The 24,530-nt window shown below is 47.4% G+C and overlaps 1 protein-coding gene across 9 annotated transcripts in view; it reads right to left on the bottom strand.

The window, feature by feature from the left end:
* Positions 1-1,358: 1,358 nt before the first annotated feature.
* ZNF362 (zinc finger protein 362) overlaps positions 1,359-24,530 on the bottom strand; it is a 31,927-nt gene continuing 8,755 nt past the window's right edge. For 5 of the 9 annotated variants that reach the window (XM_028740428.2, XM_028740430.2, XM_077931472.1 and 2 more), the window contains exons 2-8: positions 13,847-13,910; positions 12,809-13,055; positions 8,928-9,252; positions 6,871-7,095; positions 6,137-6,215; positions 5,026-5,184; positions 1,359-4,451 (exon numbers count right to left, since the gene is read on the bottom strand). In XM_028740428.2, coding sequence (XP_028596261.1) covers positions 4,335-4,451; positions 5,026-5,184; positions 6,137-6,215; positions 6,871-7,095; positions 8,928-9,252; positions 12,809-13,055; positions 13,847-13,909 — 1,215 coding nt within the window. In that variant the 5' untranslated portion in view covers position 13,910 and the 3' untranslated portion in view covers positions 1,359-4,334. Of the gene's footprint in view, positions 4,452-5,025; positions 5,185-6,136; positions 6,216-6,870; positions 7,096-8,927; positions 9,253-12,808; positions 13,056-13,846; positions 13,911-21,003; positions 21,239-24,530 lie in introns of all 9 variants that reach the window. The other 4 variants (XM_028740425.2, XM_028740422.2, XM_028740424.2 and 1 more) reach the window with 1 other exon arrangement.

Genomic DNA, 24,530 nt, shown 5'->3' with positions numbered 1-24,530 from the left:
CCACTGTCCACAGCCTCTGGGCTGCAAGCAAAAGGACTTTCTACTGTTGCCCCCCTCCTGTTTTTAATAAACACCTTTTGGAATTAAAAAAAAAAAAAGATGCCATGTATTTAAAAGGCTTCCTTGCTATGGTGCTGGGTGGCTGGGGGCAGGTCCCGGGATGTTTTAGCTTCCAGGGGCGGAGAACATTCAGCTGGATTCTCCAGATGACTCATAACATCAAAACCACAGAGAAATATGTTTCCTCGCTCTCTCCCAAGACGAGAACTTGCAAGGCGAAAAGAAAGGACTTCTTCATGCAGCACGGAGTTCAACGGTGGAACTCACTGCCACAGGAAGTGGTGATGGCTTCAAGAGAAGATTGGAAAATTGCAGTTGGAGGCAGCCGTGCTTCTGAATAGCTGTTGCTGGAAGCCACAGATGGGGCGAGTGCTCTTGTTCACGATCCTGCTTGCAAGTTTGCCCACTGTTGAGAGCGGGATGCTGGCCTGATCCAGTTGGACTCACCTTGTGTTGGCAAGACAGCATCCTCCTCACCTTGGGGCAGCAGTCTCTCTTAAGGAGCACTGGGGGGTGTGATGTCTAACTGCCCTCCAGTGCCTGCTCCCTCAGCGTTAAGGAGTCTCATTGGCTTTTAATGCAATTGGGATGAGAGGTGGTTCCTAAACTGCAATCTGAATCTTTTTTCCCTTCATATTTTTCATTTCCATCCCTTTTTCTCTCTGCAAGAAGCTCAAGGTTATGTACATGTTTTTCTGCCCTCACAAACAACCCTGTGAGGTAGGAGAGGCTGAGATGGGGCGAGTGGTTCAATGTCACCCGTGAGCTTCATGGCAGAGCCAGGAAACTATGGTTTCCAGGCACATGGCTGACATGAGTTCTTCCTAGAGCAGAGGTTTTCGGCTTGGTATTCTGACATTTGCAAAATGCATCTCATTCCCCCTCACTTCTCCAGAATGACTTTCCTTCCATCTGCCACCACCTCTGGCACACACAAGGCTTTTCCTCAGTTGCTCAAGCGTAATTTCTGTCACCTCAGGATGCTGAGAAGTTCTTAAAAGACGCTTGTTTCAGCAGTGGCTGGCAGGCAGGATGGCTACTTTTTCTACCTTCAGAGGCAGTTCCTGGGAATCACATGGGGAGAATTGCCTGTGGGAAATCTTCAAGCAGGACCTGAACGCATCTAGCTGACCACAGGGAGCTGGATTAAGTGGGCTTTCTGTAAATCTTTAGCAAAACCGAAGTACTTCACATTACATGTCCGGTGTCCCAAATGCTCACCAAGTATCCCTGTTCCATCTCATTTTTTATTTAAAAAACCCTTAGTCAGAAGACTGGTACGCTTTCCAATCCAGCCCAAGGTTGCAAAGACGCTTTTATTATCTTTTTTCCACAACAGAGAAATACAAAGCAATTTTTTATTTATTTTTCCTTCTTTTCCCCATTTCATTTCAAAACAATGCAAATGGCGTTTGGCAGCGAGGCAGAAGTTGCCTCCTCTCACCAGTCCCGGATTCCACAATGCAAGACTTTTCTTTGAAGGGAAGGGGTGGGAGGGAGAGACCCTTTAAAAAAACTTTTAAAAATTCCTTTTTCAGTTATAAGGTAATGATAATAACTAAGGATCTAGCTAGATGTGGCCTGGGCTTCTTTTTTTTAATATAGAAAAAAGTTGTTAACATTATGCATAAGAGTCCTATTTACACAGTTATTAACATGCGGATCAAAAAAAGAGAGGCTACAATATTGAATATCATACAACAATTCAAAACCGACTGAAAAGGGAACAAGGTTTTGTTTTTTTAAAAAAGGAAAAGATCAAATCAAATACAAACAGTAAAAGAAACAACTGATAAAAAACAAAATTATATATTTTTAAGGCTTAAAAAGTTTATCAAAAAAAAGTAGTTCGCTTTTATTTTTTAACGCAACTGAAGGGTACATAATATAGAGGTGGTTTTTAAGTCTTGTTGTTTGGGGAAGTTTTGTGGGCCCTTTTCCTTCCACTTTGAGAGAAACTGCCAAGAGACACTTGGTTTGAGGGAGGTGCACCACCACCTCAGAAAGCTACTTTTTCTTTTGGTGATGGGTTCCTGGGGCGAGAGCAGTTGGCATCATGCCACAGTCCCTTCACAGCTATCCAAGGAGCCACAGAAGACTTTAAGAGCCAGAGAGGGTGCCATCCTGTTGGCGCTTTGAGCTGTTCTTCTTCACAGCACCCAGGAGGCCATGGCCTCTCCTCAGCCACTGGGGTGGCCACACAGAGATGACCGGTTGACTCATGGCAGTGGGGGTGGAGAGAGAGCTGGAGCTGAAGCAGTCGGGGACACATGTAGCATCTGGGAAAACTGGAAATGGCCAAAACATAGCAAGTGAAAAAGAAGTCCCATTTGACAGGCTCTCCCCCCCCTCCCCAATCAAGGGAAACTGCAATGTTGTCCTCTGCTTCTGATCTTGGGTAGCAAATCTAGTGTAGCAATAAAGCTTTAAAAGGCGTTTTTCCCATTTGACAGGAATTGGAGGAAAACAGCCTTGCAGGAGATGAGTCGCAGAGGATCACACCACACTTTCTGTGTTTCTGTGGTTTGCAGATTTTCTGAACCCCATGGACCCTTCCCCACAATCAATGGGGCTTCCAGATACTACTTGCTTAGGGGAGGTTTTTGTTTTTTTGGGGGGGGGCATTCTAGGAGGTGCTCAGTCCTCTGGGGTCACTAGGAAGCTGAACCCTCTCAAGGCAATGGAATGTGGCTTTGCAAGCAAATGAGCCCTCGGGAATCCCAGAATTCTCTGGAATACTGGTGTGTGGGTATTTTTTTTTAAAAAAACCTCCAATCCCCCTAGATCTTGGTGCAAGGGAATCAAACCCCCTCAAACGACAGCAACTGGAGAAGGATGACAATTCCACCTATTCTGCAAATATGTGCCTGCTATGGCCATGTTCAAATGGAAATTGGAATAAGCAACTTGCTTATGTTTCTATTCTGGGGCTAGGGAGGAACCTGTGCCCCCCACCCACCAATGCTGTGGGCACGCCCCGGGAGAACCATAGGTTCTTCCAGCCCTGCGAACCAGTACTGGAGACCTCCTTGGAGAGGTTGGAAGGTGGTGCCTTGAGTGGTCTTGAACGGTAGGGCAGCCAGGATCAAGAACCACCACCCCAACCTGTCTTCTGCCCCAAAACACCCTTAGGGCTTCGCTTCTGCCAGCTGACAGCCCTCTGCAAAGATGGGAGAAATGGACTGGCACATCTTACTGTGGGTGAGCCGAATGGCAGCATTACCCAGGAGCAGGTCAATGCCCACCTTTACTCCCTGCAGAAGAGACCCAGCCCTCCCCTCCATCCCCTCTCCTCCTTTTCCATACAAGGAGAGAGCAGGGCTGGAGGCTACTCATACACAAAGATGGCGCTGCAGGTGGGCAAACTTTCACACGGTGCCTCAAGATTAAGGTGATGGGCAGACAAAGCCTCATGTACTTCTGAATGGGCATAACACTGCCAGTCTCTTGCCATCTCTCCCCCCCCTACTGCAGTGTGTCTCCCAACCATATTCCGAAGGTGCCCCCCCTCATCTATTTCTAGGACAACACCCCACTCCCTTCCACCTCCTAGCCGAAGGTGCAGCAAACCCCATAGCCTCTGAGCATTGATGTAATCCTTTGCACCAACACTGGTGCAATGGGCCCTGACCGTGTGATGTTGCAGCATCTGAGACTCCTCACCTCCCACTGTGCCCACCCTAGCCAAAGGCCACTCCTGGGGTGCCTGCCCCCCCACCCCACAGCAATAACCTCACACTGCCCCATTTTTGGCCAAGGCGGTCCTGTAGCGGCTCCAGAGAAGAGTCCAGAAGGGGGGCGGCTTCCCATTATCTGCATTGCAAATTCCTGGCCCGTTGGGTGACAATTTTCCTATGCGAAATTAAAGTGGAACAGGGATTTTGGAGAGGAGAGAAGTGGGGATCCAAAATGAAAGAAGGGGGGGCCTGTGGCTGAGGCAGAGGCTCTGTTACAGGGAAGGGAGAGGTGTGGACGTCTTCAAAGTGCTCTGGGATTGTCTTTGGCTGCCACCAACTTGGAACGGAAAATCTCTTTCCCCTCCCCAGTCTCCCTGGCTGCCAACAGGGCTCCATCCAGTCTCTCTCTCTCTGTCCTGACTGGTGGCGGATGAGGATCACCCCATGGCAGGAGGGACGCTGCGGAGCAGGGACCGTGGGTTGTTTGACCGTGATGCCAAGGTGTCCTTGTCTTTTGCTCCCCGCTTCTGGGATTCAAGAGAGGGTGGCTGCACGGGAGCAGGGCCAGGCCAGGGGGTGGAGGCTGCTCCCCGAGATTCAGATGAGCGAGATTCGGACAGGGATACTGGGAGACTCCGTCCTTTGAGGAGAGTGTTGACTCACTAGATGTTCAACCACCGTGTGTTTTGACATGTGCTTCATCAAATAGGTCTCCTGGAGAGGGAGAAAGGGAAGGTCAGTTTCGGGGAAGCAGGAAGCGGCTGCCCCCCCCCCCCCCATCTACGGTGACGTAGATTCATTTCGGCATGTCTGGGTCCTCCCTTCACCTCCACCCTGACCTGCTCCCACAGCATGATTTGGGGGAGATTGGGGAGCGGCCTGATCTACAGAGGGGATCTCCTGGCCCGCCACAGTTTCCCACAGGGCAGCTAGGGGAGAAACACCTCCACCCGACAATCACCAAGCAGAAAACTAAAGTAAGCTGTGCACCCACACCCACCCCACAATATCTGGACTCAAGTATTGTCCTGACAACTATGGAACTCGGATGGCTTTCAAAGGGGATTGGACAAATTCAAGGAGGACATAAAGCTACTCTTGACGCATTTTCCTCCTCACAACAACTCTGTGAACTGGATTAGGCCTAGAGCGGCCAACTGACCCCCCCCCCCCCAAGGCCACCCCCAGTAGACTTCATGCCCAGTGCGTGAGGGGATTTGAACTCGTGTCTCTCTTGCACTCCCCACCTGCCTTGCTTCCTGCCCAGCCAACAGCCCCTGCTACTCACTGAAGTGTAGGCCCGCCCACACATGCTGCAGCAGTAGGCCTTGGCGTGCTTGATTGCGTGTGCCGAGAGGTGGATCTGGAGCGAGGCAGAGTCCGAGTAGGCCCGGTAGCAGTTCGGACACTTGTAGGGCTTGTCCTTATTGTGTTGCCGTTGGTGAGACTGGGTGAGAAAGGGGAAGGAACAGGGGATTGACATGGCAGCCCTGGGTGGGGTGGGGAAGACCCTTAAAGAAAAAGCCACCTCGCCACCAACCAAGGTACCCCCTTGCAACTCTGAAGACCCAAGTCCTCCTACACTGCTCCTTTCACTGAGATCTCTGCAAAATCTTTTATCAAGCCCTCCTTGCTAAATCTGCAGCAGGGCAGTCAGATGAGACTTGCACCCTTTCACCCAGCTCAGATCAAGATGCCAACCTTGCAAAGTTGCTTAGGCTGAGAGATACCAGCTGGCCCCCAAGGTCACACCCAGTGAGTTTCATGGCTGAGTGGGGGGAGGGATTTGAACCTGAGTCCGGCACTCTAACCACTACACCACATGGGTTCTGTGCTGCAGCGAACAAAAAAATCACCAGGAACTGACCCTGGGCATTTTGTCATTTTCCTCTGGAGTTTGTGACATGACTGCAACTTTTAAAATGTCGATGCCAATTTCATTTTACTCTGTGCTACATACATACATAAAGCTATTACCTGCCTTTCACCCAAAGGTCCCAAAGCAGGTAATAATGTTCACTTGCTATTATCTTCAGCAATTAAGTGGAACCTCTGTCTTTAGAGGCAATATACCTTTGACCCTCATAAGCCGCAGGACAGACAAGAGGGCTCCCCCACTCGCTGGGCCAAGCATTTGAGCCCCCAAAGGTATCTGGCTGTCTGCTGTTGGAAGAAGGACTAGGCTAGATCAGCAGACCATCAAGACAAATTGTTTTGGTGCTTGCAGCATGAGATACATAAATAAATATTCCGTATAGGAAAACCTCAGTCCCGTCTTGCCACACAGGGCACCCTATAAATGCACCCCAATTATCTCTAACCCTCAAATGCTTTGACCCACTCTGGGACTTCCAATTCACTTCCCTGGCACATACCACCCAAATTCCCAACCGACTGACCTGGAGGTTCGAGAGCTGTGTGAATGCCTTTTCACATCCGGCGTGAGGGCACTTGTAGGGTCTGTCTCCGGTGTGAATTCTGAAAGGCAGCAAGAGAGTACGCTGAGGTGTTTTCCGCCTCTCCTCCATTGCTTCACTTACCTGACTCAGTTCACAAACCGCCTCCCGCAAAATATCTCACAGCAATTTCACATTAGGAAATGGTGAAATTAGTGGTTGCAAATCAGGATGGTTTTGAAAGGTATGGGCCACCATCTTGATTCAAAATGGCGCCGAACTGTACCCAAACATGCACAGAACCTCGATCCTAGGGTCCTGTCCTGTCCTAACGCATAGCAAAGAGACAACTTTCCAAAATATGTAGTAGATACATAAAACAATTCCATGTCTACAGGCATATTTAAAACCGTTTCGTATATGTTAAAATCCCACCCTAACCAAGTTTGAGAACTGCTGGTTTAATCTATCAAGTAGGAAACAAATCTTGAAAAATGTGCACCGTTATGCGTCAATTTATTCTGACGTTGCTGGTCAAAGAAGTGGGGTGTGTGTGTGTGCCATTTGACACACAGTCACTCAAGCCATGAGGACTAAAGGCTTGCTTTTTTACTTAACCTTGTTCTTGTTAACGAAAAGGAAGATTTCCAGTTTCTGGTGGCCATCTTTGCTTCCCATGCTCACCCAAAATGGCAACCCAGTCGACTGATCCCAGCGAGCATAAGCAGGTCCCTTACCTGGTGTGTTGCTGGAGGTGGGAAAGTTGGCGGAAGGATTTCTCACAGTAGGAGCAGTGATAGGGCTTGACGCCCAGGTGAATGCGCAAATGCTGCGCCAGGTAGGAGGCGTTGGCGAAGGACTTGGAGCAGTGGGGGCACTTGTGGGGCTTGGCCTCTGTGTGGGACTTGGAGTGGATCTGCATCTCCGACTTGGTGAAGAAAGTGAGGGGGCAGACTTTACACCTGGAGACGGTCAAGGACAAGAAGGGGGGGGGGGAGCGTTTCAAAGACACAATTCTGCATCAAAACATAGTCACTATCATCATTTATTTCTTAACGATGTATTTAATGTCCTGCAGTGAGAGGCTCGGACAGGATAACCCTTGGTGTCCTCTCCAATTCTGCCATTCCACGATATTCTCTCTCTCTCTCTATATATATATATACAGTGGTACCTCGGGTTAAGTACTTAATTCGTTCTAGAGGTCCGTTCTTAACCTGAAACTGTTCTTAACCTGAAGCACCACTTTAGCTAATGGGGCCTCCCGCTGCCGCCGCACTGCCGGAGCACGATTTCTGTTCTTATCCTGAAGCGAAGTTCTTAAGCTGAAGCACTATTTCTGGATTAGCAGTGTCTGTAACCTGAAGCATATGTAACCTGAAGCGAATGTAACCCGAGGTACCACTGTATATATATCAATATCGATAGATATATATATCTTCTCCCAAGTTGGGATTCTAGCGTCAGAAAACATCATTATAAAATAGAAAGTATTTTTTTAAAAACCCAGTTAAAACACATCCATTAAAATACGCCAAAACACATTTAGAACCAGCAATAAAAATGTAAGCTGCCCTGACACAGCAGCCTAGTGGCCAGCATCACCTGCTCCTTGGTTTCTAAAGGTCTGTCTGAGCAGGGAAGTCTTGGCTCATTACTTCACTGTAGCCTACTCTGACTGGCAGCAGCTCCCTAGCAAGCACATCCAACAAGTTGCCACTTTTGTGTACAGCTTTTGGGCTTCTCTGGGGCATTTCCTCTCCACACCATGGGTGGGAAGCTATTTCCGGCTCCATGGGTCAGACCATCGTCAGGATTGGTTAAATTTGAGAGGTCAGCCGCCCATCTGTCAATGATGCAGCATGTTACTGCATCACATGACTGAAAAGTGGCTGGCCCCACCCCCCCATCAAAAGCCCATTGGTGGGAGTGTCTCCTCCTGCTCACTGATTGGTCCATAGAGCATTGGTGGGAGTGTCTCCTCCTGCTCACTGATTGGTCCATATCGACTCTGACTGAAAGCAGCTCTCCAGGCTTCTTTTCAGGCAGGGGACATTCCCAGCCCTCCCTGGAGATGCCATTGCGGATTGAACCCGGGGCCTTGTGCTCCGCCGTTGAGCTGTACCCATTCTCCTATCTCGAGTTTAAACTGGCACAGTCCAAGAACAGTGACCCTATTCCTGACATATTTTTTATTTGATTTCACAAGTATAAAATTGTAAAAAATAACCTAACACATACCCACAATTTATAGAGATTCCTCTGAATCTCTGACTTCCCACCTTCCCCTCCCCTCCAGGGGTTCTGTTATTAAAACTTTTCCACTGCATCTTTTTCTGCACTCCATTTTTTAAAATAACTTCATCATCTCCACAATACCTGCTACATTACAAGTGTTATTGCAATCCTGCTAATGTTTTCATCTGTTTACAGTGGTCTCCAAGATAAATCATACATTTTCCCCATTCCTTATTAAAGTTTTGGTCTTCTTGGTTCCTGAGCTTCATCCTTTGTATGCCATTCCAACATCAATCTATACATTTTCAACAGTAATTTTATATTGTTTGCTAACAGATCGTGTTGAAACCTTGAGATTTCATAACTGAAAACCCCTATTTTATCCATTTTGAAGATATCATTGACCCTATTTCTGTACACAGAATCATAGAGTTGAAAGGGACCTCCATGAGCAATCTAGTCCAGCTCCCCGCCATGCTAAGGGGCCTGAGGTCTCCCCACCCCACTCCCCCACCCACGCTGGCGGCAGAGTGTTAACCCCTTCCCTCCCACACACCTGTACGTCTTCCCCTCTTTGCCGATGTCGCCCGAAGCCAAGATGGGGTAGGGCACCACCAGGACGGGAGGCCCCGTGGGGTTCTCCGCCTTGATCTTCTTGCGGCCGCGCTCCGCCTTGGGCGCCCCCCCCAGCAGGCTGTGACCCTGAATGGTCTTGATGGAGTCCAAGAGCGGGGGGCTGGTGATCCCTGAGATGAGGGTGGGCGAAGAGGCAATGAGACGGCTCTGCGTGGTGGAGGTGGGGGTGGAGGGGGTGCTGGTGCCCGTCCCGGCGCTGGATTCCGAGGTGCTGACGGCCGTGGCGCGGGACCCCAGACCCAAACCTGGAAGACAGAAGCCAGGGGTGGAGGGAGAGGACAGCTTAAGAGAAGCCCCAGAACATGCCAGGAAGGCTGAGGGGGGTGGTCTTTGGCAACAGCTCAGAGCAGCAGTGGTTCCTAAGCATTTGCCAGCATGTGGAGGCAGAGCGTAGCAATCGTGACTGGCAGCCACCCATGGCCCTCTCCTCCATGGATTTGTCTCTTTTGAAACCGTCCAGGTTAGTGGCCATCGCTCCCTCCTGTGGGAGGGAGTTCCGCAGTTCAACTACGCCCTGTGTGGACAAAGTCCTTTCTTTTCTCTGTTCTGAATCTTCCAACATTCAGATTCACCGGATGTTCACATATTCTGGCTTTAGGAGAGAGCCGTCTCCTCTCACCGGTAAGGCACAAGCTTGAGCTTCTGAATACAGCATGATTGCATCTTACCCAAACCATTGGAGCAGCCCCCCATGGCTAGCGGGTGGCAGGGAGGGAGAGAAAGAGAACATCCAGCACTCCCAGAACCAGTGCCCCCAGCTTGAAGCTCTTTTTTTTTTTTTTTTTTTTAGAATGAAGAATACACACAGACACATACACAATTTTCAAATTTACAAACAATCATCAAGGAAGCTGTGGCGTTTGCCCTCCTAGGTGTGTGACACCATACTGGGTTCATAGGGAAAGGGTTAACTAATTATAAAATGACAAACCAATGGGAACCCAGGGGGCAGAGTTAACTGGGTATAAGGTTTAAGCACAGAGGTTTTTTTTTTGGGGGGGGGGAGTTAGAGTTAGGGTGGAGAAGACAGTCTGGAGTTAGAAGAGACAGATAAGATAAGTCTGTGGGTTGGGCTAGTCTGTGTGTGAGAGGGAGAGAATTTGTTAAGATGAGTCAGTCAAACAGTTGAGATAATCAGTCAGAAGGTATTAGGAAGGTATAGGCCGGTAAAGAAACTAAAGTTAAGATAGTGACAAGAATATTATCGGAGAAACCATAAACTTGTTAATGTCTCTAAAATAAACTTGGTTTTTTTGGTTCACTTTTAACAACTAGCTGGACTCAGTGTTTCACCAGAGAGTAACGGGTTGGTGGCAGCGGGGAAGCGAGCACAGTGGTGGCACAGGGATCAATAGACCGTCAAACATCCGGGGACCCTGTGTGATCGCCACAGAAGCAAATCAACAAACATAAATTCCCATGGACTCCCCCCCCCCCCGCTTTGTGGGTCCTTATATTAACTTTTTTCCCTCCTGCATCTTCTCTGTTAATCCAGTTCAATTAAATCTCCATTACAACCACAGTCCAACGTTTAACAAGTGTCATTCCAATCCTACTAATTATTTTAATTGTTTACAGTGATTTTTAAGGTAAATTTTATATATTTTCCATTCCTGATTAAAATGTTGGTCTTCCTGATTCCAGCTTAAAGCTAATAATAATAATAATAGACGAGGTGCGGGCCCCCCTGGGGGATATCATCAATCTGTCCCTTGGCACCGGGACATTCCCAGGGGAACTGAAGGAGGCGGTGGTGCGTCCGCTCTTAAAGAAAACATCATTAGATCCCTTAGATCTATCCAATTACTGCCCGGTCTCGAATCTTCCATTCCTGGGTAAGGTGATTGAGAGAGCGGTTGCTGAACAGCTTGGTAGGTTTCTGGATGAAACATCTGCTCTGGATCCATTCCAGTCCGGCTTCCGCGCTGGTCATGGGACCGAGACGGCTCTGGTCGCCCTAACAGATGATCTCCGCAGGCAGCTGGATCGAGGTGGGTCGGGGCTGCTGATTCTTCTAGATCTGTCAGCAGCCTTTGACATGGTCGATCATGAACTCCTGGACCACCGCCTTGCCGACGTGGGGATCCAGGGCACAGTCCTTCAATGGCTGCGCTCGTTTCTCTCTGGTCGGGGACAGAGGGTGGCGCTTGGGGGGGAATTGTCATCGCGCCACTCCTTGGTGTGTGGAGTGCCTCAGGGTGCGATTCTCTCCCCGATGCTTTTTAACATCTTTATGCGCCCCCTCGCCCAGCTTGTCCGGAGTTTTGGGCTGGGTTGCCATCAGTATGCTGATGACACCCAACTCTATCTGTTGATGGATGGCCATCCTGACTCGGCCCCAGACACACTGACCAGATGTCTGGAAGCTGTGGCTGGATGGTTACGTGGGAGCTGGTTGAAGTTAAATCCTGCGAAGACAGAGGTCCTCTGGCTGGGGCGGGACGATATGGGATCGAGGGGGCAACTCCCATCTCTTGCGGGGGTGCAATTGGTGCCAGCACCGTCCGTTAAGAGTCTGGGTGTAATCTTCGATACCTCCCTCTCTATGGAGGCGCAGATTACAGCTATAACAAAGGCGGCATTTTTTCATCTCCACCAAGCTAAGCAGTTGGCCCCTTATCTCTCTCGCCCTGACCTAGCCACTGTGATCCATGCGACGGTCACCTCCAGACTGGATTATTGTAACTCGCTCTACGTGGGGCTGCCCTTGAGACTGACCCAGAAACTCCAGCGGGTACAGAATGCCGCAGCGAGACTCCTTACGGGGTCCTCGCTGCGAGATCACATTCACCCGGTGCTATACCACCTGCACTGGCTCCCGGTGGAGTATAGGATCAGGTTTAAGGTGCTGGTTTTAAAGCCCTATACGGCCTAGGACCCTCGTACCTACGGGACCGCCTCTCCTGGTATGCCCCACAGAGAAACCTACGGTCTGTAAATAAAAACATCCTCAAGGTCCCAGGCCTCAGAGAGGTTAGGCTGGCCTCAACTAGAGCCAGGGCCTTCTCGGCTGCGGCTCCAATCTGGTGGAATGCTCTGTCACAAGAGACTAGGGCCCTGCGGGACTTGACATCTTTCCGCAGGGCCTGCAAGACAGAGTTGTTCCACCAGGCCTTTGGTCAGGGCGCAGCCTGACTCCCTCCTCTGGCAACCTGCACAGTATTTTGGTTGCCATCAATTTGATTTTAATTAATTTTTATAATGAAATATTTTAGAATGTGTGATTATTCAACTATTTGGTTATTTGATTGTTGTTAGCCGCCCTGAGCCCAGCTTCGGCTGGGGAGGGCGGGATATAAATAAAATTTATTATTATTATTATTATTATTATTATTTATACTCCACCCATCTGGCTGGGTTTCCCCAGCCACTCTGGGCGACTCCTAACAGAATATGAAAAACATGATAAAACATCAAACATTAAAAACCTCCCTGAACAGGGCTGCCTTCAGATGTCTTTTAAAAACCAGATAGTTTTTATTTCCTTGACAACTGATGGGAGGGCGTTCCACAGGGCGGGCGCCACTACCGAGAAGGCCCTCTGCCTTTGAAGCTCTCTGCCTTGCTTGCATTCAACTTGCAGGATTTCAACCAGCTGGCCTTCAACCATGTATGGTTGAAATTGCGCAAGTTAAATGAGAATAAGATGCGGTTGTGCCGTGTGTGTGTGTGTGTGTACACATAATATCACAAGCTGCTCAAAAAGCACACACTTGTTCTGGGCTTGCAGAAAATTCATTGCATGTGCACAAAGAGGCCTGGACATAGCTTCCCCCCAGTGCCTGCTTGCCCCCAGCTTACCTGTGACGGTGCTGGTGGCTGGGCGAGCGTGCAGGGCCACGTCGGGCTGGGGGACCGCCTGAGGGTGCAACCCGGGGACCTGCTGCAGCTTGGGGATAGACATGATGGACTGGCTCCCCTCGGCAGGTGAGGGGGGCACCAGCAGAGGCTGCTGGGAAGACACGGAAGTCGGGGGCAGGTGTGGGGGCCGGATCTTCTCTGCCATGAGCTGCTCCTTGATCTTGTTGATGAGAACTAGATTGTCCAGCTGAAGGGGGAAGAAGAACAAAAAGTTATTAACCAGCAAAGGGAGGAGTGTGCGCTTTTCTTGTGGACAAAGGTGTGGGCAAGCAGGTTAGGGCAAGTATGGAGAAGGGCTGCAGCTCAGTGGTTAGAGCACCGGCTTTGCATGCAAAAGGCCTCAAGTTCAATCTTGGCATCTCGAACCACAAGGAGTAAGCGTAGACAATAGGGATGAGGAAGAAATTCAGTTTGGGTTTTAATGCAGATCTACCTAATTTGCACTTCTTCTTTTTTAAACATCTTTACTGAAAGTTCAAAAAGTACATAATTATATGTGCACTAAACATGGTGAGACGCAAATAAAAGAGAGAGAAAGAAAGAGAACCCGTGTACCCAATTTAAACTTCTTGAAACAACATGTGGGCTGTAATGCAGGGACTTCTTTGAAATTCCCATTCCTCCAAATTTTGTTCTCCAACAAAAAACATGTACAAAAATTGTATATATTAGTGAACAGACCACACAAAAATTCATTATATTGGAGAAAACTGCTTGCAAAAACGAGCAACATTAAAATGCTGGTGGATTTTCAGGAAAACTTCTTAAAAATAAATTTTCAGATGGATGCATGAATGATGTGAACTGAAGACTTGAAAAATGAAAAAATAGAAACCAATAAATCTGTTTCTTCTTCCCAGACAATACTGAGCTAGACCAACCGAGGGGTCTGACACAGCGTGCTCCTCTGAAGATTTGGGGGTATGTGTGGACTAGAAACTTTAGAAGACCTTGCATGTTTGGAGAACAGGTCCTTACCTGGCTGGGCATCGTGGGAGGGGGTGGCCAGAAGTAGGGGTTGTTAAAGCGCGGCTCCGCCATCCTGCGGGGAAAGCAAAAGAAGAGGGAGAGAGGTGGTTATGGTGGGTTAGGACTGGCCGTGGTGGCAAAAGACATCCTCACACCTCTGGGAAGGAAAAGCACATTCCCACTCCCGGCTCCCCAAATGACAGGGAACTCAGCTCTAGCCTCAGGCGAGAGCCAAAGAGGGCGATGATCCAATCACAGAGGAGGAGTAATAAAATAAGAAAGGATTAAGTCATTCTTAACACTTTCATCACTTCACTAACTTGATTTGGGGGTCAAATACTCTCCAGTTTAGTCACAATTAAAAAAACAACAGAGATTAATTTAACCATGATTCCCGGTTCATGTAATAAACACACACACACACACACACACACACAGCCAAGCCCCTGCTCCTATTCCCCTCACATTAACCCCTCCCCAGCTTCCCTTTCCAACCCTATGTAGCTACTAAGCTCGCTTTTCACTTTCCCAATCCCATTTTTTTGGTGTGGAAATCCCGGATTGTGATGCAGCACTACAAATCTGCAAGTGGTGGCTGCATGACCACAGCCTTACACTTTTATGCATATAGGAAGATAATGACATTGTATTCAGCATGATTGTTTATGGAACACAACTAGACAGGGATGGTATTTGGGGTCCATAATGACCTTAGTCTTGGTCCCATTCACAGACCCCTAATCCCTTCCTCATACACCTTCCCCTTCAGATCAAAAACTGCTAGGGTATGGTCTGAAGACACACTTCTTTCTGACCACTTTGCCTGGGTCAGGTCAGTGCCTAAATGGATGACCAGGTCCTCCCTTTCAGCCCATGATGGAAGAAAGGTGGGATGTAAAGGTGAGAAACTGATGATTTAATGGTTAAGGTCTCTTTACCTAATTGTTTCAACATAATTCTAGTCGGTGTCAAAAAGGCTGGGGCCATTTCAACCTCCAACGCCTTGAACCTGCAGTCAATTCCCCCACCTCACCCCAAATTCGTTTTAATCAGCCTTTGTCCTGGGTGGCCTTTTAGGGTAACCATCAATTTTTTATTATATTAACAAAAAAAGGGAGGCAGTACCAAACAATTAACCCCTTTACTGTAGGGAAAATATAGTGTTATGAAGCAGCACAGGCTAGGAGAAATTGCTTTGCCGCTTATTATATGACAGAATAATAGAATCTTAGGTTTGGAAGGGACCCAGGGGTCATCTAGTCCAACCCCCTGCAATGCGGGAATCTCAGCTAAAGCATCCTTAGCAGAGGATTGTTTTTAAGCTATTTATAAACCCACATTATGTGGGAGGACAAAACTATGGTCTGGAGACTGTCTGTGGTCCAGGTGGTTCCCAGAGTCAGATTAAAAAAAATGGCAAGGAAGGGCAGACATCTAAAGTTGAATCAACAGAAGCTTTAGGCTGCATTCCTATTCACACTTACCTGGGTGTAAGTCCCACCGGTCTCAATGGGGCTTACTTTTGAGTAGACATGTACAGGCTTGCCCTGCCAGTTAAATACCGGTAAATGGTGGGAAACAATTCATTTTAATGGGGGAGAACAATTTTAAATCAGCAGGGTTAATAATTAAGGACGCACTTGCCTATTTATTCAAATTTTTGAGACTCTTCTGGACTGTGAATTACTCCCACAATAGTGAATTGATAAGTACAGACAAAAGAGTTGGTCTTTGCTTCTACAATGGATGGCAGCTTAAAAAATGTATTATTTAATTGTTTTTGTCCCAGGGTCTGTTTGAAGGCCCACAAGGCCACCACTTTGCTAAGGCTAATGGCTGGATGAGTGCCCCACCTAGGAACCGCCTGGGATTTCATGAGGGAAGAAAGGTTGGATATCAATGTAAGAAAATAGCTGGCTATATGTAATTATCTTGCAGTTCCTTCAATAAATATTGTTCTTTACTATTTATATATACACAGCTTGATAGTAAAAATAATAATCCACAAACCTCAAAGCGGCTTAAAAATATAAAACAATAAAATTGTCTCCAAACAACTGAACAACAATAATTGAAAACTTTTAAAGAGTTAAACAATAGACTAAACAACCAATTAAAACTCACACGAACTTTATACAGCATCTAGACAGGCTTGTCTAAACACAAATGTTTTTAGTAGCTGCCTGCTTGATCTCAACAGGCAGGGAGTTCCAAAGTGCAGGTGCTGCCACACTAAAAGACCGAGTTATTGCAAATGCAGAATAGATGTTATGCAGCACTTGTAACAGTGCCAGTTCCACCAATCGAAGCCGCTGAGTGGGTTCAAATGGGGGAAGGTGCTCTCCCCCCACCCCAAAAATGTCACCTGCACTGAAATTTGATAAGAAGCAGCATTCTTATTTAACAAGTGTATTGTCTGGAATTAAACCTTTTAAAAATGCTTTAGTTGGATGATTCTCTAATTAAGCCCCGCCATTTCCAAATTGTGCTAATCGTGCTCGGGGAGGGGGTAACTTAGGAGAGGAAAGTGAGGTCAGGAGTTGTGGGGGTCCTCAGGAATGGGGTGGGAATACTGGCTAATGGCTCCTTGGTTCCCTAACCCTCCTAGTAAGTTCCAAGTCAGCAAACGCAGACTGAAATCCCATATACTTCACCTCTGTATTCTTATAACAGCCATGAAGATACGCAACAGAAACCACATACAAGTTTAAAATGTGAGATATCGGCTAACTATTACAGAAATATGTTTTCTTAAATTGCTCGCATAAGCCTGGCTGCACCAAACAGTTTTCAGCAAACGTTGAAAGGTTAAAACAGACCACACACGCTAAATCTTGTCGTTCCACAGGCCTAGGCAGATGACACTAAAGGCTCAGTTTTGTGGCACTGTCAAATGTGCCCAATGAATCCAGGGAATGACCTAGGATCCTCCTGCAGATGATTGAAGTGATCAAGTTGGGATATAAGGGTTCAGGCGATCCCTAGGTGCCCTGGACCCAAGTTGTTCAGGACTTTGTAAATAGCAAACACAACCCCAATTTCCCAGCATTTGACTCCCTTCCAAATAAATAAAACAAGTGCTTCCAGGAGCTGAATTATGCACCCAATCGCCACATCCCACCCTTGCGGGACAACGGTATGTCGGGAAAAAACAAAACACACCTTTCTCTAAAGTGGGATACAATTATACTGCAATGTGTGAACATGACAATCTAGTACCACACAGACACGCTTCCGAAGCTGGCCTGGAGATCCCTGTTGCATGCCTATGTCATCATCTACCATGGAAGCCTGTTGCTAGGCAGACTCAAACTTTTAAAATAAAATAAGTTAACCATGGCTGAAGGATGCTACTAGTCTTGGGGGCCAAACGCTGTAAATGTGTGGAGAGCTTACAAAATGCTTAAAATAATAGGGTTGCCCACCCCTCCGAAAAAATGCAACCATGCCAACAAGGTCTATTTTTGTCCCTGCTCAACAGTACAATTTTCGACGACACCCCTTTAACGCAAAAATGCTGCCTCTACTGTTCCAATCCATGTTTAAAACAGAGGTTGAAAGCATCTAGATGAGTCCTGTGTTCTTCAGATGCTTTGACTACAACTCCCATCAGCCCCCAAAGTATCGGGGGGGGGGGGGGGTAAACCAGGCTGAGAAAGACAGGTTTGGGGGGGTGTGCGTCAAAGGAGAGTAGTAGGGGATGAAGCTGACTGGGGAAAAACAAGAGATGTGTTCATAGCCAGAGAGGCAAAATGGAAGATGCCACACTGCAGGAAAGCAACTCAAAAAGAAATTACGGGGTATCAGGAGCCATTTGGGACATATCCCACGCAGCACGGCAATCAAAGTTAGCAATGGGTCTGGGGTTTCATGGCCCCTGTCCAACCTTGCCAACTGCAGAGCCACCACAGATGCCAGTCTGAAAATAAATTCTTAGAAAAGGTAGCACATGTTCATTGTATGCATACATATGTATATGTGACTATATATATATACAGAGACAGAGAGAGAGAGATGCAAATTTAGGCCAACTTTCGAAGAGAGTGGGGACATCCCAAATTCTGTCTCTTGCTGCAATGGCTTACTGTGAAGTGCCAACAGGAATTGTGGGCCCTGACTTTAATTTGTTCTGGAAAACTAAGAAAACTCCTGCTGCCCTTTAAACAAAGATTTTTTTAAAGCTTTAAAAAAAATTAAATGGGGGAAGGGCAGCAGATTCAGGGGGCCCAGGTCACCCCGTCAAACTGCCTTCCCAGAGACCATCAATTTAGTCCTTTTATAGCTAGCAAAATACGGTAACTCTTCCAGGACAGAGGTTGTGGGCAGGCTACAGGCTTGCAGACTCTGATTTGTTCTTTGCTAAAATCTTGAGGGCTAGCGACCAGGTAGAAAATAATAATAAACTGCTGCCATATTTTGAAGAGCAAAAAAGAGGACACATTTGTCAACTTCTACTTTTAACTATGGATCGCTATGATGACTCTTAATTTTACACGCCCATGAAAAAAAGGCTGCGTCCCAGAAAAGGAAGACATAGGGCAACCCTATATAGCCTAAAACGTAAGGAATAAAGGTGCCTCTGAGCATGTGTCCAGCACAGGAATTTGTGATCCAAGCTCACAAGTCCTTTCATCAAGGGATGTGAAGTGGAAAAGTTCCCTAAACAGAACATTTATGTGTTTATTTATTTAGCCGGATTTATATACCGCTTGGTCATCGAAACTTCTACACTGTTTACATTAAAATTCCAATTTCTAAGCTCAGTTAGGAGCAATTGCAAATATAATATTAGACAAGCATGTCAGTTTCAACACATTTAGCTTTGTTTACTAAACACAAGCAAACCAGACCTGCTAAATTCAATCCTTGCCTAAGGCTGCGCATCAAAACATTTCCGCTGCAAAGTTATCTATGGATTCTACTATTCTATCCAAGGCAAAGCAAATAAATAAGAAATAAAATACTCTCCTTTGCACAGGAAAACTTTCCAATTCCAAATTCTCCACAGCAAAATGGAAAGAATAATAATAATAAAATGGAAATAATAACCCAATGCAAGTTACTGTCATTCGCATAAAAAGCATTTCCGGAAATGTTTTCCCAGTTCAAAACCTTCCAAGAAAGTCTCACCTTCTACACTAAACCCGCTATTTTTCAGTAGCCTAATTTAGGGGGTAGATAGCATATGACCTGGCAGACCGACGGAGCGTGATGGGGGCAGGGGGAAAGATCTACAGCATCCTCTGACCAGAAGCAAGCAAGACCTAGCCATCATGTGGTTAAGTCCTGCCTTGAGGACACTCACGGCCAAGGGGCCTCACAGTCAGGTCAGCAGATATATACGCACATAAAGACGCAACACAAACCCATTTTAGCTCAGGCACTATGACCAGGCCTGGCACCAAAGCCCAGCACCCTTGGGCAGCTACTATGCCCCTCCTGCTCTCATAGGGCTGATTGCTCTCGCCCACTTTGTGCTGCAGGAATTTTTTTATCGGGGCAAAGGAATTCAGCACTGAGTTTGGGAGTTTCCCACTCCAAAAATGAAAAGTATCCGTACGACAATTTTATTACTGATCATTTACGTAAATCATTTCTGTCCATCTCTTCAGCCCCCAAAAGCTCTGAGAGTGACTTCACAAATGCAAAGCAATGTGTGCTCCATGCTTAGAGCACCTGCATTGCATGCAAGAGCCCCCAGCTTCAATCCCTGGTATTGGCAACCCCAGATCTACTATATTAATCCAAATTTTTTACTGCCGTGTAGTGGCAGACTGAAAGCAGACCTGTTTGAGATCTTGACCTCCCAACTCTAAGGCTTAATACTGATGGACAAACCGGCAATCTATGTCCGAAAGAGTCGATCAGGTGGGGAAGCCACTACTTTTCAATAAACCTTGCATGCTTTTATTTTATATGCAATGTCGATAAAACGTGGTTACAGGCCTCCGAGGACACATGGCAACTTGTGGAACGATACCTTTGTTTAAAAATGGAAATGACCTATAAGTGAAATGTAATTCAACAGACATTTGGTGCTTCTGTGCAAGGTGGGTAGTATTGTTGAATTTCAATAAGTGAGAACAGCTGGGAAAATAATCCACAATTTAAATTATTTATTTTTAAAAAGTGGGAGGGCTCAAACTGGGGACGAGATTGCCACTCACCCAGGTTCTAATCTTCCATGCTAACATCTACTAGCCACAATAACTGCACATAACCTCTAATTTGCGGAAATGTCCTTTAGAGGAAGGGCAGTAGTTGACTGATGGAACATCTGCAAAGGGCCCCAGGTCCCGTCCCCAAGAGCATCTCCAGGTAAGGTCTGAGAATGCCCCCTGCCTAACACCTTGGAGAGCTACTTGCCAAGTCAGTGTGGACCATATTGAGCTAGGATGGACCGGTGATCTGACTTCCACCTAAGACATCTTCCTATGTTCTACATTCCAATGCAGTTATACCTCTCGAATACCAAGATACTTTGGGAAGAAAATATCCCCTTCCTACTCTGCTTGAGATGTCCTAGAAAGGCACCTCGCTTTGCCACCACGGGAAACAGAATCCCGGTGGATTCCCAATCTCGGTTCCCCTTTCAGGAGTCCTGCATCCTAGCTCCCATCAGCCTCTTGTCAGTGTGGCCACCACTGAGGAACAATGGGAGCTGCAGACCCAAATGATCTGCAGGGTAGCGGAAATGCTGTGAGCTCCTGGTCTCAGCTGGCAATGCAACAGCATATCTGCCAGGACTAAGGCCCACAAGGGCAATCTTCCAGGCCAGGGGCCACATGCCAGGGTGGGCAGAGGCAAAAGCAGGCCAGACAACACGTGCAATGCTTACATTTTAGCCATGCAAAAAGCTGCAAGTTTCTTCGTAGCCCATCTCTCTGTCCAGGCAAGCACAGAGGCCGTTAGCAGAGTCCCTGCCAGGCAAAAGAACTTTGGAAGGGCATGAAGCAGGGCACAGGGAGAGTCCTGGGGGGCAGATCAAGAGGTGTTGAGGGCCACATTTGGCCCATGGGCTGGACTGAGAGGAAGGACTGCTTTTGGGGGCCTGTTATACCAGGGAGAGGAGTCGTTTTCAAGGTTCACGCAGCCAGGGCAGGTCAGGGCCCTGCTGCAGCCCTGCAAAAAGGGAAGACATTAGCAGCGCCGTGGTTCGTACTCACAGGCTGGCCTCGGAAGCCCGGTGGCCGCAGCTGCCCGAGGAGACGTGAAGATGGTGCTCCAGGCTGGCGGGCGGCAGACAGTCCCCCGCTGGTGCAGGCAGGTACGAGCACCAGTGCCCAGGGCTGGCCTGGGGGTTTCACAGGCCTTCGCCAGCTCCTACCCAACTGTTGTTAAAACAAGCTAGGGCCCCATGTGGGACTGCTCTGCTTTTGAGGCCCCCTCTGTCTCGCCTTGCTGAAATAAAGAGAAATAAGTAAGATGTTTTGTTTTCCCCCCACGCAGAAATGGCAGGTTCGCCGATGGGAAGGGATGCACTGGCAAACACTGCCCAACCCCTGGAGAGAGAACCAAGCTGAGCTTTTGAGCTGCGGCTGGTCCTGAAAGCCCCACATAGCTCAATGGAACCCCCAAGTCCAGAGGCCTCTCAAGCCCTGGGGAGCAGCAAATCGTGGAGGGAAATGCCAGTCGGGACCACTCAGTACGGGCTATTTGCACCACCTTTCTCTAGTTTTGCAACTGAGTTGTTTTGACTGCAGGAAAAGACTTGATTCAAAATAGCGCTTGTGTGTATAGAACTGATGAAGAAAAAATGAATGGCGAAGGAGCCCACAGTGTTGGGTAGTGCCAATTTGAAAGGCAATGTGGTGTAGTGGTTAGAGGTCTGAGTGATGGACTACGACCTGGGACAGAGCAGGGTTCAAATTCCTCCACTCAGCCATGAAGCTCAACTTGGGGTCCTGTCACTGTCTCTCAGCCCAAGTTACCTCACAGGGTTGTGGGGTAAAGGCAAATAATTTTTTTTGTGGGGGAGGGAGAACCGTGTATGCCAGTTCAAGCTGCTTAGAGAAACAGTGAGATATAAACGCAATACAGTGGTACCTTGGGTTACATATGCTTCAGGTTACAGACTCCGCTAACCCGGAAATATTACCTCGGGTTAAGAACTTTGCTTCAGGATGAGAACAAAAATTGTGCAGCAACGGCAGTGGAGGCCCCATTAGCTAAAGTGGTGCTTCAGGTTAAGAACAGTTTCAGGTTAAGAACGGACCTCCGGAACGAATTAAGTATGTAACCAGAGGTACCACTGTATATAAATAAAACTTGGAGCTGGCACCTGGAATGGCAGGGCATCAGAAAAAATTATTGCTCAAAAATTTAAAAGACTAAGCACAAGATTGGAGAGCAACTGGAGAGGAAAAGCGGAGTGGGGGTGGCGCTTCTAAAAGGATTAAGTAACAAATTAAGCTCTCCTGTCACCTCTCTTGTAAAAGGGAGCCAATCCCTAGAGATTGAGCCTTGGCCTGGAACTACAAATGCTGCCAAACTTAGCTGTGGACGGCAGCCCTGGGCTGTATCCAACCAAATCCTACTTAGAAGGATTTCAATGAACCTAGGGCAGGAATGTCCATTCATTTCAGCGTGTCTACTCTGAGTAGGACTATCACTGGCTCTCCCACGTTCCAGCGTGCTATATCATGTGTATTCATCAGGCTGTCAGTCTCAGAGCCCCCCCCCCCCCGCAATACAATGTCAGAATAGGGTAACCAAAAGCATCAAAGGGAGATGGAGCGACTCCCCCATGAAGAAATGCTGTAGCACTTGGGACTTTTTAGGTTACAGAAAAGGCGAGTGAGTGGCAGCACGATATTGTATTTCAGTGTTCTGTTGGAAGCTGCCCAGAGTGGCTGGGTAAACCCAGTCACATGGGCGGGGAATTAATAATAATAATAATAATAATAATAATACACGTTTATAAAATTAAATGTGGCATGGAGAGAGTGGATAGGGATTGGCCTGATCTGGCTGGCTCTTCTTAAGTTTGGATAATGCCAAAGCTGGCGCAACAGAGAATGTGCGTCCTCAAAACATGTCAGAATTTTTTCTGCAACAAACAGGTGCTGCAGTTGCACACAAATCTAGCCAACAGGTGCCCCAACAGGAAACCTGGAAGCAGGACCCAAGCACAAGAGCGCTCTTCCCTCCTGTATTTCGTGAACCTGCTCGATCAGGCCAATGGCCCATCTAGTCCAGCATCCTGTTCTTACAGGTGGCCCATTGGGAAGCTGGACATGAGTGAAACAGCACTCTGTCCCTCTGTGATTTCTAGAAACTGGTATTCAGAGGCATGCTGCCTCCAACTATGAATGCACAGCTTAGCCTTTCTGGCTAATAGGGTTGTTACTAATGAAATTGAACCCTAAACATTCAAGCAGGGGGGGAAACACACACAGGGCTACAGTCCCAAGCTAGTGAAGCCCAGATTCTGGACTCTGCTTCTGGATCACTTGCACTGCATCAGGCATTCAAATAGCCACTGGCCTGGTAAAAATCAGCTCCATTTGGAGGAAACTTACAAAAACTGTTTTCTACTATCTCCTTTCCTTTCTTCTTAAAATTATATTGAATATACAACTCAAAGAGAGAATAAGCATAATGCAAACACAAGAAAATCTACCATTCGAGATCTGAAGTTGCATGAATCTATTTTCACCAATTCGATGAACAGTTTGTCAAGGTTATGGAAACTGCCGAATCGTAAACCCTGCAAAATAAATTATTTCTAAGGGTAGAAAGCTTTTCCCTCTCTTCCAGCAAAAGCAAAGCTTTACTTTACCAGCGCCATATCATCCTAGTCCACAAGGAGTTCCCTAGAACCTAATGCAACACCTGGAATGTTCAACCAGCTAGCAGGTCTTTTCCTTCTAGCTACAAATCACTGAGATAGATAGGTCTGGGCACGTGCGTGAGTAATTTTTAAGGTCTCAAACGGCACAGCTGCCTTCGGTTCCAGATGTTGGCACAGATCCAACCTGCCTGTAATAACGTCTCCATCCATCAGCATCTTCCTATTCTTTGAGATCTGCTGGTGTCCCCGCTTTGCATGATTTAAAACCAGGTGGGGTTCAAGCAGAGCTCTCTTGGTGGTGGCACCACAGCTGCGGAGGCCACACACAGCTTCCACCGCATCTGAGGCTGCACCTTTGTAACTCCCTCCCAGTAGAGCTGTGCTGGGAGGCAACTCTCCAAGCTTTATGGAAGCTCCTTCATTGGCTTTCCCCTGAAAGATATTACGGTATGTCCCACTGACTGGTTGGAGGCTGGAATATGGTGGTGCTATTTGTGTTCTGAGTCTGTTCTTATTTTCCTTCTGTTTTATTCTTAGGTTTCCTTCCTGGTTTCAGTCACGCTAATTTTTCTTTTTACTTGTCTTTATTGAGATGAGATGCTTCAGGTGGTCTTCCCCCAGAGAAGGAACATATATTTAAAAATAAATAAATGCAAATAAATAAAGCAAGCATTCTAAGCTGCGCTGGGCTTTAAATTTTAGCGCACACACCTTGAGTTTGGTGGCCTATTGGCAGCCAGGTGGAACTCCTTTAGAACTGGTGTGACACGTCCCTGGCAAGCCGGCCTGCTTAACAACCTATCTGCCGATTTTTGCCCTGGCTGCAGCTTCCGAGCCAAGCAGACAGCATTGCAAAAGTCCAACCTTGCAGTTCCCAGCGAACTGATCAAGTAGTTAAAC

The sequence above is a fragment of the Podarcis muralis genome, chromosome 7 (assembly GCF_964188315.1).
Source record: "Podarcis muralis chromosome 7, rPodMur119.hap1.1, whole genome shotgun sequence".
Lineage (NCBI taxonomy): Eukaryota > Metazoa > Chordata > Lepidosauria > Squamata > Lacertidae > Podarcis > Podarcis muralis.
This window is presented reverse-complemented; position numbering and strand designations above follow the sequence as displayed.